Source organism: Alexandromys fortis, unplaced genomic scaffold, assembly GCF_014885135.2.
Source record: "Alexandromys fortis isolate MF-2015 unplaced genomic scaffold, M_Fortis_MF-2015_v1.1 scaffold_16, whole genome shotgun sequence".
In the NCBI taxonomy this organism is placed as follows: domain Eukaryota; kingdom Metazoa; phylum Chordata; class Mammalia; order Rodentia; family Cricetidae; genus Alexandromys; species Alexandromys fortis.
In genome coordinates, this window is record NW_026067893.1 from 11,928,110 (window position 1) to 11,942,849 (window position 14,740).

At 44.0% G+C, this 14,740-nt stretch overlaps 1 protein-coding gene across 2 annotated transcripts in view; it reads right to left on the minus strand.

The window, feature by feature from the left end:
- The window catches only part of Cfap58 (cilia and flagella associated protein 58), a 120,802-nt gene that overhangs the window by 65,625 nt on the left and 40,437 nt on the right, over positions 1–14,740 (minus strand). For both annotated transcript variants that reach the window (XM_050145021.1, XM_050145016.1), the window contains exons 10-11: positions 3,471–3,632; positions 2,507–2,653 (exon numbers count right to left, since the gene is read on the minus strand). In XM_050145021.1, coding sequence (XP_050000978.1) covers positions 2,507–2,653; positions 3,471–3,632 — 309 coding nt within the window. The remainder of the gene's footprint in view (positions 1–2,506; positions 2,654–3,470; positions 3,633–14,740) is intronic.

Sequence of the window (14,740 nt, forward strand, 5' to 3'; positions counted from 1 at the left end):
ATATATCTATTACCACATTCTTTTCATAAAGACACTTTTGCCATAGTTTAATCTCTCTCATACTGAGTGCGTCTTAAATTAATTTAATGCAACAGTTCCATTTCCATGAAAACCTATCATTAGAGCGTCAAAGCTGTTATTAAATTAAGAGTACATATTTCAGACTATGGCATCCTAGAATCAAGGAAATGTGGCATTAAACCTACATGGTACTGCGTGCACGCGCACATGACAATGTCTATCTTTGAAAGCCACTGTTTGCAGAAATCATAGCACTCGGCCTCTGTAGTAATTCATTTGTATTTTAATAAATAAAGCTTGTCTGAAGTTCAGAGAGTAACTCAGTTGCACTGATCAACCTTACAGACCAGGCAGTGGTGACACACAGCTTTAATCCCAGTAGCCACACTAGTTTGCCATAGAAACTGGGCAGTATTGGTGCATGCCTTTAATCCCAGTCCTAGAGAGGAATATAAGAGGAGAAGAGACAGCTCTCACACACAGTCTCATTCTGAGATTCCTGGAGGCAGGATCACCACTTTTGACCGAGGTAAAGGTAAAAGCCAGTGGCTGGCTGTTTTGCTTTTCTGACCTTCAGGTTGAACTAATGTCTGTCTCTGGGTTTCTATTCATCATGCTACATGCCTCTGACATGCTATAAAGATACAGGTGGGGGGCTGGAGAGATGGCTCAGAGGTTAAGAGCATTGCCTGCTCTTCCAAAAGTCCTGAGTTCAATTCCCAGCAACCACATGGTGGCTCACAACCATCTGCAATGGGGTCTGGTGCCCTCTTCTGGCCTGCAGGCATACACACAGACAAAATATTGTATACCTAATAAATAAATAAATATTTAAAAAAATAAAGATACAGGTGGATCTTATACATCCTTAAGGATTGTGCATGTAGATTGTTTACACTGAAATTCCATCACCCTCTTAGATGTTCCTCATTTCAGTCCCTTGGTCAGATGAGGTAGAAGGGGACTCTATCTTACATTGTCTTAATGTATGTGAGTGTTCTAAACTTGTAGGTTTAAAGCGCTTGTCTATTAGGATGTGGAGGTACCTGGCTATAATCCCAGCACTAAAGAAGTACAGGTAGTGGTTCGGTCAACCCCAGTGACCACATTGGTGCCTAACCCAATTGTCATCAGAGAGGTGTCAACCAGTAACTGATGGAAACAGGTACAGACCTACAACTAAACAGTAGTTGGAGTTTGGGGAATCTTAGAGATGAGGAGAAAGGATTGTAGGAGCTAGAGAGGTCAAGGACATCATAAGAATACTCACAGAATCAACTAACATGGGCTCAAAGGGGCTCACAGAGACTGAACCAACAACCAGGGAGCCTACATGGGACTGACCTAGGCATATATGCTACAGTTGTGTAGCTTGGCCTTCCTGTGGGACTCCTAACAGTGGGAACAGGGGCTGTCTCTGACTCTTTTACTGGCTTTTGGGACCCTACTTTTCATACTGGGTCACCTTTCTCAGCTTAATACATGGGGAGATACTTAGTCTTGCTGCAACTTGATATGCCATGTTTTCTTGATACTCATGGGAGATGTGCCCTTTCCTAAACAGAAACAGGAGGAGCGGAACAGAAGGGGGATGGAAGGAGGGAGGGGAATTGTGACTGGGATGTAAAATAAATAAATAAATTTATTTTGAAGAAGAAGAAGAAGGAAGAGGAGGAGGGGAAGTAGTAGTAAGTAGTACAGGCCAGAGGCTCATGAGTTCGAGGCCAGCCTGAGCTACTTAGGAAGACCCTGTCTCAAAAACCCAAGGGCTGGATATATAGCTCAATAGTAGAATGTCTTGGATGTACAAGGGCCTGAGTTCACCCCCAGAAACATTTTTAAAAGCAAACAAATAAGCAAGTGTGTTTTTGTAAGGTCTGTGGAAAGAGGTGTTTCTGGAAGGAGAAGCTACACAGGTCGAGAACCCTAGATACAAAGTCAATCATGAACCTGGTCCCAGCAAACCAAGAGATGGAAATGCTCTAGCACATGGTAGGTAACTACACTGCAGACAGAAAAGTCACCTGCACACAAAGGAGTGGCAATTAGGGGCAGACAGACAAATAGCATCTCATTGAAAGCCCAGAGTGGAATCTGGGTGTGTTAGGTATGAACACAGGGCTCGTCATGGGTTGTAAATGCAAATGGGTGGTAGGTAACCTATAAAGTCGAGGACTTCCTGGGCACTACCAACATGTTAGCTTCTCTTCCACTGAGGCATATTGGTCACAAATGAGCTAGGAGCCATGGGCATCTGCCACTCTCCTCCCCCACTGGACCGGGACCATCACCTGTGAGGAGACCAAGGCCGAGATGGCAAAGGTAATCTTCCCAGCACCTGGTGTGGGTGGCCTCTGGATCTTAGCAACTGAGGCTACAGGTAACCATTCCTGGTTGCTCTCCTTGCCCCTTGGTGCTTCTGGTGAGCAGGAATTGCATCCGCCAGGAAGATGCCAGCCCAGAGCGCCTGCCCTTAGCCCAGTACCTTCAGGGTTTCCTTCTCCTTTTCGATGCGCTGTTGCTCCAGGTGCAGCTTCACTAGCGCCGACTCCTTGGCGGAGATCTCTTCCTTCAGCTGGTCCACTTGATGCGTCATGATCTTTAACTTTCTCTTCATCTCTGTTATTTCATCCTAACCAAAAGGAAGGGAGAAAGGTTTGGAAACCAGACAGACACCATCATCTGCATGGAAGTTCACTATTTATTTAAGAGCTCTCTCAAAACAGTGCCTGACTAACCCTGACTAGGCTATTCCTTTGTCTCTTGTGTCCATCAACATCAAAGTACCTTCTAGCAATGACACGGAAGAGTCTCAGGAGACACACAACATATAAACAGTGCACTATGTAGCACAGATGCTCAAACACCATACACACACACACACACACACACACACACACACAGGAACATTATCTCCTTTGACTAAAGAAGTTAGAAGCACAAAAATCATCGTAAAAAAGATGCCAAAGCCAGGACTGCAGTTTAAACAAGAAGGAATATATACAACTGCACTCTAAGTCTTGGCAGCTAACAACCAATCTAAAACCCGAGGTAAGAGCAGCAATCCTATACAGCAATGTAAATGAGGCTGCACTCTCTGTGGGCTGTTGAGTTCTGGCACTCCCACTTCCTGCAACTTGACAGTGTGTAGAAACTGATAGTAATTCATGCAGATGGAGCAGGCTTCCTTAGTATTGCCTAACACTGCCCGCAGAGTAATAGGAAGTTCTTTAAACCTAGGGTAGAGAGAAATCAAAATGTAAAGATACACACACTGTTTACCTGAGCCTCCACCAGGTAAGGACACACACACTGTTTACCCGAGTCTCCACCAGGTAAGGGCATACACACACACACACACACACTGTTTACCCGAGTCTCCACCAGGTAAGGACACACACACACTGTTTACCTGAATATCTACCAGGTAAGGACACGAACACCGATACCTGAGCCTCCACCAAGTTTTTGCTGTACAGGTTCCTGTCTGACCTCACGGCTTCATACAGGTTTTGTTGCTGCTTTAGTTTAGTCTCTGATTCAGCAATTTTCTTCCTGTAGTCAAAAATCTGTATTTCACGGACTTTAATGTCTTCCATGTTTGCAAGGACCTGGGGGAGAAGAAAGTATTTGAACACAGTTAAAAAGCCCATCTGTGCTTATGGGTTTGGGAGAGATGAGGTTTTTTATCTAAGAGTAGCTGCTAGAGATGCCAGCACTCAGAAAGTTGGTGACTATCATCGCGTCTGCACAGCACAAAAGTGAAGAGCAGATTTTACACACACGGCACTAGTGCTCGAATTTAAAGGCTTAACACAGTTATTTTCTAAGATCATAAGTAGGGAAGCATTTCCGTTCTGGAAATGTCTACTGTGCACCGCATACAAAAATATGGCAGGGAGGCCCTGAATTTAAGATCTTAACATACAGAGCTAGGAAGTTGTTACAAGAACGCTCTCTCAAATTCACTGTGACGGGTTTTGCAAAGTGACCTTTGTGGGATAGCCATTAAACTCTGTCTTGCTAATGCCAAGTCCTTTTCATTAGGTGATCTAGGTAGACTTCATAAAACTACAATGGACTATGCACACAACACTTCCAGATAGGACAAGAAGCCACATCGCCTTCACAAAGATGAGAAACAGGGGCCTGAGACCCCAGTGTGATCTGGAATTCCTCCCCATAACCTGTCCATGAAGGAGAAATTCCCTAATCGTGACTCTGCTGCAGTGGCCACAGAAACTGCCTCTAAAGGAAAAGTTATTTTTTAAATGCCTTTTAAAGACTTTGGCAGACTGACAAGAGTCCACTAAATTACAATGTAAATAACACTAGCACATGAGGAGACAAAAACTTTAAGATATTGCGACATTCTAGTGAACTTTCAGTGGTGACAACTGACAGTAAGAGTATGAGGTGGCAGAAGACGGAAGGACCGGGACATCCTTGAACAGCATGAGTCTGGAAGGTTCCTCTGAGGAAGCAGCATTTTCTAGAACCTAAAGGTGAGAAAGGAGCACACACTTCTGCCAGGCTCATGGTCCTGTGGTCCAGGCATGTGCTGCTTGCAACCGACGTGTTACCAAACACGTTTTTGACTGTGGACACTTTCTTCCCCGCCCCCAGCCCGCTTATCTGCCAGCGTGGAATTAGTAGTTCCAGTAAATGCATTCTTCAACCAGCCCCTTTGTAGTGTTTTCCCATCAGGCCTGTTGTTTAAAATATGTAAGCACCTGCTGAGAGCTCCTTACAGACAGCTAAAGTGACACCAGGCTCTACCCCGCTCTGCTAAGAGCCTTCGGCACACACAAGGCCCCAGTGTTCTTCCTGGAACAATTCATTTCATATACTGAATAACGAAGTTCTCTGTTAAAAGTAACGAGCTTCTCTATGATAGTCCCACATGCCATAATCTCAATTCAATTCACAAACGTGAAGTGAGCACTTCTTTCTTTACATGGGCCTTCTCACTCTCCATCCCACGTCAGCCCCCCCCCCTTGTCTCCACAATACATAAGGAGGTCAACAACCGGGTGCGTCTGTCTCCTGCTCTTCTTTGAATTCTGATTTTCCTACTCAGGTTTACAAACAAACAAACAACAAGCTAGGCCGTGACAATAACTCACAGCTGTCCGTTATCTCTACGGCCATGGCACTTTGCGTGTTAATTCATCTAATTGTCGCCGGTGTCCTGTAATCGGGAAAACTGAGGTCAAAGGAAGTAATACTTCCAAACTGGTTCAACCAGCAAGTCTGCAGCCCGTGGATTTCCTTCCCTTTGTAGTCCTTGCTTGGGGCTCATTCTCATTCTTTAGACATCTTTCCGTACAAACTTCCCCGCAGTTACCTAAGGAAACCGTGCTAACTAGCTCTAAGTCATCCTCTTGAATAGCCTGTAGCACGCATGCATGCACCATCACACAGTTAACTACCTGACCACTTTTTGCTACCAGGAGCCAGGCTGCAATGACCATTTTGTACAAGGATTCTCATACATTGGTGCTCTTGCTTCTGGGAAATGGATTCCCAGGAGTGGAATACCTGGCTCAAAAGATATATACATATTGCTAGATTGCTTTCCACAATGATTGTAACACTTTACATTCCCACACCACCAGCACCACTTTCTTCAATAGGAAACTTTTTTTGGCAGTTCTAGAAGAAACCCTCTTTGGACAGACTAGATGATTCCTTGAATGTGCTATTGAATTTGGTCTGTTAAATTTTCATTTTAGGATTCTACCTATGAATTAAATTTTAAGTGGTATAGGCCTGTAGCATTTCTGTTCAAGTTTAGCATTGAGGTACCTGCTAGTTTCAGAAAGCAAATGAAATGCCTTTCTGTTCATTCATTCACACCCCTATCCATTCATTCATTCACATCCCTATCCATTCATTCATTCACACCCCTATCCATTCGTTCATTCACACCCCTATCCATTCATTCATTCACACCCCTATCCATTCGTTCATTCACACCCCTACCCATTCATTCATTCACACCCCTACCCATTCATTCATTCACACCCCTACCCATTCATTCATTCACACCCCTATCCATTCATTCATTCACACCCCTATCCATTCGTTCATTCACACCCCTACCCATTCATCCATTCACACCCCTACCCATTCATTTATTCACACCCCACCCATTCATTCATTCACACCCCTACCCATTCATTCATTCGCACCCCTATCTATTAATCCACTCACCTATTCATTGACTCACTCACAGATTCCTTCACTCCCTTGCCTCTTTGGTCATTCACTCAAAGAACACAGATTGAGGACCTGACTATGGCAGGCCCTATAAAAGCATGATCATTACAAAGAGGAACAAGACACATTTCCCACCCTCCAGCTTATCTCCAGTGAGTGACCCCACTACAGAATGGATACTAAATGAACGGTTGAAATCAGTGATTAAGACATACACTGGAAAGCCACTGGATAAATTCTGAAGACAGACTCACATATCTTATCTAAGCAGATAATGTTAGCAGCTTTATAATTAATGAGAACTGCCTCTTTGTTCTTAGTACTCAACCCTCCCGCCCAAAACTCACGTTGTACACAATCACTGTGAAAGCAGTGAGTTCATCAGTAAAGCAATGCCTATCACCGTCACCCCAGAATTCCATAAGTGCATGGGTAGCAGCTTTTCCTAGATCTAGACACAAAGAAGACACAATCATAGCCTCTACCATTATAATTATATAAAATTAGAATTAGCTGCATATAATTAAGAGTTACGCAAAGCATTTGATAAGTACCTGCCATTGTTTATTTTTGTTGTTTACTGCTATCATTCAGTTGACGCAGACAGAAAATGTGCTAAAAATATGTGCAGACTCAAGGGGAGTGGCTTGGATGGTTTGCGTGTAGGGGAGAGGTGTGTGGATACCAGGAGTGAAAAGAAATTCTGTTCCTTCATCCAGCACTGCTGCAACCTTCAGAGTTGGACTCTTAACAGAACAGCAGGCTGCTTTGAAAGATATCAACCTGATAATTAAAATAAATGTTAGGAAGAAACGTAAAATCTAAATAAGGTGCTCATCCGTGGATCTGTTATCTGATTGTAAGTAGGAAAAAGAGAAAGAGAGAGGGAGGGAGAGGAGGGAGGGAGGGCTGGAAGGAAGGGAAGGGAGGGGAGGGAGGGAGGGTGGGAGGAAGGGAAGGAGGGAGAGAGGGAGGGAGGGAGGGAGGGAGGGAGGGAAGGAGGGAGGGAGGGAGGGAGGCAGGCAGACTGGCAGGCAGGCACTAAATTAGCGTGAGATTTCGCGTCTTTACAGAACAGACATCACTCTCACGGGGTCAGTGAAATGAAAAGACCGAAACTGCTCTGAGCAGTGTCATCACCATTCAGAATATCTAACAGTGCATCAGAGAATGGAAAAAATTGCTTGTTCAATCACTTTGAGAGATGTTATAACAAGAATGATCCTTTGCACAGACAGGATAAAGCTCCAGAGAAACGATGCTGGCAAGGACATTTCTTTCTTTTTTTCTTTCTTTAGCATCCAAGAAGCAGGGCCATCGTTCTGCACACAACAGTGCACAGAATCGCAAGTTCACTTCTAGGCTCCTGAAGCCAAGAGTCAGGAATCCATCACCATACCGAGAGGATGAGCGACATTTAAGTGACAACGAAGAAACAGCAAGTACTGAAGCTAAGGGAAAAGAGAATCTGCAAGTCGATTTATTTCTAAGCATTTAGACTCAATTTAGACTAATGCAAAGCATTTAAACCAAATGTCCCAAAGAAGTTCATAACCCCAAAATGTATCGGATGTGTTGGAATGCGATGCCACAGCCCAGCTTCTCATCATCGAGCTGATCCCTATTAAAATGAGGTATTAGAGAGGAGGTGGGGAGCTGTGAAGCTGTAGCCTAACGAACTGATCCCACTTTCAGGCTCTCCAACTCCCGAGGTCAAACGCATTCAAGTCTAATCATTTCTATTACAGAGAGAGAATTAGAGCCCCCAGCATCTGCAGGCCCCTCCGGAGGAGCACAGAAAATGGCAGCAGTGCAGAACGGGGTAGAGTCCTCACTGTGAGCCCCTCCTACCATTACTCTTCCTGTTAAAAACAACCTGCCAACAGAAATAAGGGTGAAATAAAAGTCAGTAGGAAGAGCTGGAAAACGGCAGCATGGACAAGACATGGCATGGGCTGAGGCTGGAGGAGAACGTGGACCTCTGCCTGTGTATGATGAGACATCAGTACAGTCAGCTTCCCAGACACATCCCTCTGTCTCAGCATCTGTGTTCTCCTGGCTGCCCCCGTCTTCACCAGCCACGGACAAATTTGTCCTGATTTTTCTAACTTTCATATTTTATTTGCTACGTCAAGCTTGGAGAGCTATATCTGTATTGCATTTCACTGAGATAATATGCATTTGTGGCGTACTGTTCAGTGCCTACCACATAGCAGTAAGCGTTAAATAAATGCTAACCTGTCGTTATGACGGAAGATACTGTGTCATGTGTATCTAATACAAGTACTTAACAAATCAATTGGATTTTCATCGGAATTAAGTCCCGTTCTGTGGGGAAAGAGTGATACGCAGTCCGTTTCTTTCACTAAGACATAGAAAGCTATGTCTCCTTCATGGCTACCCTGGGGTTCTACCTAATTCAACATACTGTATATAAAATGCAAATTAGTATCCAAAGGAAGAGTTTTATTTTATTATAGAGATATCTATTTCATGAACAATATTTGTGTCTGTGTGTGTATGTTACACTTGTGTTGGGTACCATTGTCATGAATACATGCGTGGAGATCAGGAGTTGTATCTCTCTCCAGAGATGAGAATAAAAATGAGTATGATATGTGCTGAAACCCTGAAGTACATTATCTAATAATTCTTAAATATCCCCTTGTCCCCCAAATTCTTAGGAATATTTTTCCTCATGAATGAGGTTGAACTCTTTCATGTGATTTGCTATAACCAATGAGAAGTCAGGACTGTATGGGAGTTGAGAGAAAAAGTGAGTTTGCATGGTCAAGTATCTTGTGCATGTCTTCCATCATTCACATATAAATTAAAAGATGATAAACATGTGACTCCCACCAGGACCAAATTCACATCCCAGAGTCATATTCGAGCAACCCCAGCCTATACCAGTCCACTGCCGTCCTATGAGTAAGAAATGAGTGCTTATTTGTGAATGCCACTGAGATTTCCCGCTGGTACAACATGGAACATTTTTACGACAAATTTTGATGGAGATGAATGCATTAGGAAAGGGTTAGGATGCTGAGCCATCCAATTCTAGCATCGAGGGGGCTCTTCTCTGTCACTGCAAATGCCAAGTTAAATTGCTAAAATATACTATGGGGATTTCAGACTTTGAGGATTAGCCTTCTCTAAACCTGAAAGAACCAAGGGGCACATTAATGTTGGGTTTGCAGCCCAGACAGCCCAGACAGAAGAGAAGACTTTCTGGGTGTCACTTAGAGCTGCAGGTGCTGAAGAAAATTCAGACCTGATCACCTATGAGGGTGGCATATTTCACATGAATTTTTAGGCACAGTAGACCCCTAGTGTCAAGTATTATAAATACATTACTGAAGAATAATGTAATCCAGACTCTTAAAAGTGAGTTTTTGATCTGCTCATATGAATGCCCTATTGTGCTTTTCATTCATCCTTTCAGAAAGTACATGAGTACCTGTCTAGCAAACAACTCAGGAAGACCTCAAAACCGAATGATGCCTATCCTGGAGAACTCAATGAGTACATTGAGGCAGACAGGACCACTATGTAGGACAACACAGATCTCCTTAAGAACCGGAAGGGAAACTGAATCCCAAAACAGTAAAGGTCACTTTTAAAGAAGCACTTTAGTAAAAAAGGAATCGTATTGGTCCTTGGGTGTCACGAGCCATTTCCCCCCTAAAAATCATTACAGGAACCATCACCCTGGGGAGTCTGCAGAGAACCCCACACCCATAATTATGTTCTATTGAGAGAACCTGCCCCACACCCAATTAACTTATCTGTTAGCGGAACGCGCCTCACATTCCAGCTATCCAGGGAACCAGGTGTGGCAACTCGTGACTTCTTGGCCTACCTGTCCGAATGTAACCTCTTGGCCTACATGACCGGGACCATGCTGCGAGATTCCGTGCCCTGCCCACCAAGTCCTCATCCAGGGCCTATATAAGCAGCAACCATGATCCTAATAAAGGGGGCTTTGACAAATCTGCTTAGCCTCATTCTTCTGTCCTAGCTCATTCCCTTCCAGGTAGCGCCCCTCCGAGACCCTGGAATAACTGATTGCAGGGTGGGTTACAAACCCCTAGACTGAGTAACCCACCCAACGCAATCGACACTTGGGGAAAGGGAAAGATGTTTTATTATTTTTATTTGTATATGTGTACATGTGTATGCAGGAACATACACGTGCACACATAGAGGAAACACATCAGTTCTGACGTCTTCTTCAACCATTTCTCCATTCTAATTTTCTTTTTGAGCCATGGTCTCTCACTGAACCTGGAGATTACTGATTCATCTAGACTGGATAGCCAGAAAGCATCCAGACATATTCTGGCCTTGGCAACCCCAGCACTATGGTAGCAGGCAAACACGATGATGGCTGTTTGTTGGCTTCTATCTCTGTCTCCCTCTCCTGACTTGGAGAATTATGACCCTTCATCTTTGATTACATTCTAGAAGCACTCAAGATTTCATCCATTTACACCAATGTGGAAGCTTCAAACTAAGATGTGACCAAGCCATCTCCAAGACCCCACTGATTTTGTTGCTCTTGTTGTTTGCCTGTTTGGGTTTTACACAGGATACTAAAATAATACACGCTCAGGAGATAGTTAAAATGTATTACCAACTTGACAGGATCTAGAATCACTTAGACAATAAACCTCCAGCGTTTCTGTAAGGGATTTTCCAGACTGGATTAATTAAAATAGGAAGACTCGCCGTACATGTGAGTATCATTCCCTGGGCTAGGGTCCTGAACTGAATAAAAAGAAGCAAACTGAGAAGCACCATGCTTGCTTTTGTCTGCACACAGTGTCAACAGTCTCTCTTCATGTCTGCTTCCATGACTTCCTCACCATGATGGACAGCACCCTCATACTGTGAACCTAAATGATCTCCTCTCTCCTTAAGATGATTGTGCCGAGTATTTCATCACAGCTGAGGAAAGTGGCTAATGCAAGCGTCTGAAGAAGTCTTGGAAAAGAAGAACAGCAGAAACTGAAAACCAGTATCTCCCCACCCCCCTCAAGACGATCACTAGCGATATATTCACAGATTTTCCACTCTTGCTCCAGTTTTGAAAGATGGAGAAATGCGGTTCCTGCAAATTTCTTGCCTGGAATCTCAGAGTACTTTTCTTCGTTGCTGTAGACATACCACACACTCATAGGAGCTTTCTTCCAGAGCCTCATTACTGCTCTTCCCTGGATGGTGGGTCAGCACACACATCTCTCTAGATGAGGGTTTCCACCACATCTTGGATTTGGGACTTACTTCACTTACTTACTTACTTAAGTAAGTAAGTCTTACTTACATCAGAGACTGACTCTCTGAAACTTGGTTTCTACTCCCTGTCCTCTTCATCTCCTGACTTGGAGAATTATGACCCTTGGTCTTTTGCTTGCATTCTAGGAGAATCAAGTTTGTGTCGATGTTGCTGAGTCCATTTCCTTTCTCAGGACTTCAGTTTTTCTATCTTTAGTGCAGATCCGAAATCTGCTATGGATTTGGATTGGTGGCTTGGCTTTTAGTTTCTATGCAGCTGTTAATTCTTGTAACCATCTCTTTGTTTTTATCTTTGTTTTCTCCTCAAGGTGATGCTTTCTTCAATTCATACCCCAGGTGATGGTCCTATATCCTAGGGAGGTAACTCTGTCCTTAATAATACCCGCAAGCCTGGTCTGACAGTTTGAAAGGGAATGGTCCCCGTAGGCGCTTATGTTTGAATACATAGCCCTTGGCTGGTGGAACTGTTTGGGGAGGATTAGGGGGTGTTTCCTTGTTGGCGGAAGTGTGTCAATGAGGGTAGGCTTTGATGCTTCCCTATGCCTCTGTGTGTGTGTGTGTGTGTGTGTGTGTGTGTGTGTGTGTGTGTGTGTGTAATCTCTCACCTCTTCCTGCTGCCATTCCTTCACTCGCCATCATGTGCTCTAACCCTCTGAAAACCGCAAACCCAATCAAACACGTTCTTTTATAAGATGCCTTGGTTGCTGCATTTTGTCACCATAATAGAAAAGTCACTAAGATGCCTGGACTCCCCACTCTGAGTACTAGGAAACCCCACATCCTCATCCTCCCAATATTTCCTAGTAAGTTTGTGAAGGAATTAGTTACATGTCTACTCTGATTTCCAAATTCCAACTCTTTTGGGAATCTCAGTTGGCCTTTTGTCTCTTATGTGTGATGCTGCTTTTCTAGAAAAGTCTCTGCATTTCTCATAGTCCTGTCTGCCCCTGCCAAGGGTCATTAAGTCACAGGGTTAACACAGCAGTCACTGAGGGTTTGTCCTTCAGAACTCAGGGAAGATCTTAAAACCCAAACTGGCATCTCTGTCCCTAGCAACGGTCTTCCTCCCTGGCAACTACCTCCTGCTGTCTGTTCCAGAAGAACCAAAACTCTGCCTGACACTGCTGATGCCTGTGCCCATCCTCCTCGTGGTCTCTCCTACCTCCTCCCATTGCTGTCTGCACCCCAAACTCCTCCCATACCTGTCACTTTTCCTTTTGGTTTGTTATTTTGTTTTGTTTTTTAAGACAGTGTTTCTCTGTGTGTAGCCCTCACTGCCCTGGAACTCACTTTGTAGGCCAGGCTGGCCTACATCCTTCTACCTCTGCCTTCTGAGTGCCAGGATTAAAGGTGTGAACCCTGTGGCTTTTCTTAGGTCCCTTCATTCTGGCCAATTCAACTGTACCCTTCATACCAATGTGAACATCAGGGGCGTCACCAAACATGGACTATTTTCCCACTAGCAGAAACCAGGCATCAGATGTGTCCTGTTGTGCTCTTTGAAGGAAGTCGACACTGGGATTTCCACCCTCATCTCCCTGGTTTGGGGCCTTCAAGTACAAACTGATGTACACCCCAGTTTTCCTGGGCCTCCAGCCTAAGATGGAAGACTGTAGGAATCCTCCGCCCCTGTAACCACATGAGACATTCCTCCTGCTCATTCTGCTCCATGACTAATGCTGGCTAATGCTCAGAGTGACGCTGATAGGTGACACCAGCCCTGTCATGGAAGATTAGCAGGGAGAGATGCTGGGCTGTCTTTCCAGCTCCTCTTGGGTCATCTGTCTGATGAAGCAAACTGAAGAACCCATGAGTGGAGGTCTAGGTCTTTTCCAATTCACCTCTGTTGGCTTTAAAACTCTTGCCTGTCTTACTCTCCTGTCTGTACCTTGTGGGCGTTTAATAGGTTGAGGATAGCGCTACTCAAATACTACTGTGAAGGCAAGCCCTGGATTATCTGTCAAACAGATGTGTTTGCTGGAGAGCTGATACAGTACTCATCTCGCCATGTGGCTACAAGTTTCCAAACACCTTAAAAGTATGGTCTCATTTACTCCTCACAACCATCCCCAAAATAAACGCCGCCAGCCCTTTTGTGTGCATAGATAAAATTGGAGTTATACCATTTGCATAATTCTGTATTATTATCACAGTCATATGATACACATGCTTCCCATTTTTAATATTTATGCACAACAGCTTCTTAATATTTTATCAGATAAGCACAACGCAATTTGTTTAACCTTTCAGGGTACTGCTCTCTATTCTTCATTATTCTAAATTATACCATGAGGAACATTCTTTTATAAAACTCTTTCCATTCCTTATTTCTCCTTAGATGTGGTTTGTACAACAGAAGCTCCCAAGTCAAGGTGGCAGGCTGGAGTATGTGACTCACTTTAGCAAATGGCCATGTCTCTAACCCTGGTCTTAGTTCCTAATGCCTTACAAATGGAAGGTGTGGAATAGAGCTTTGCGTGCATGGAAACAAGGGTGCGCTGTGCATCCACATATGCTGGAAGATAAATAAAGCAAGAGACAGAAATGCTGTAGCCGGTAAGCAATATTTTAAGAACTTATACTGAAATTGCTTGGGTGAGATTGTACAACTCCATCCACTTCAAGCACTAGAAACTGTGAAAAACAGCTGACAGCAAATCTCCACACCAATATTCCTCCTCTTCGGGGGAATCGAGAAAAACATAACACCTTAAATAAAAACTATAGCAGCGTTTTTTAAACCCCTCATCATTTAGCCACTGAAAACTTGCTTAGTGCCCGCTGCGTACCAGGGGACTGGAAATAAAGATGCCGCATGAGGTAACGTCATTGCCCCCCAAGAGCTCTCTTTAAAAAGCAGAGAAAACAAATAAGTCAACAAGTAATTATACTATAAGTCCATAAGTACCATTCCAGAGATACCAACAAACCTAGGATACAGGAAATGAACCTTCCTCCCTAAGGAGGTTTGACCTGGCAGCTGAGCTAAGTCTCATGGATGCATAGGAGCTTTCCATACAGCGAAGAGACAAGATAACTTTCCAGACAGAAAAAAGAACTTGGACTCCGCTGCACAGGTCAGAATACCCCGGCTGTTGTACTATGCATGAGGTTTGTATATTGGTTCTTTCCATTCCCAGCATGGCAGCAAGAGTCCAGGGAGCCCGCATCCCTGTATTAGTACATTCTAGCCCTGATT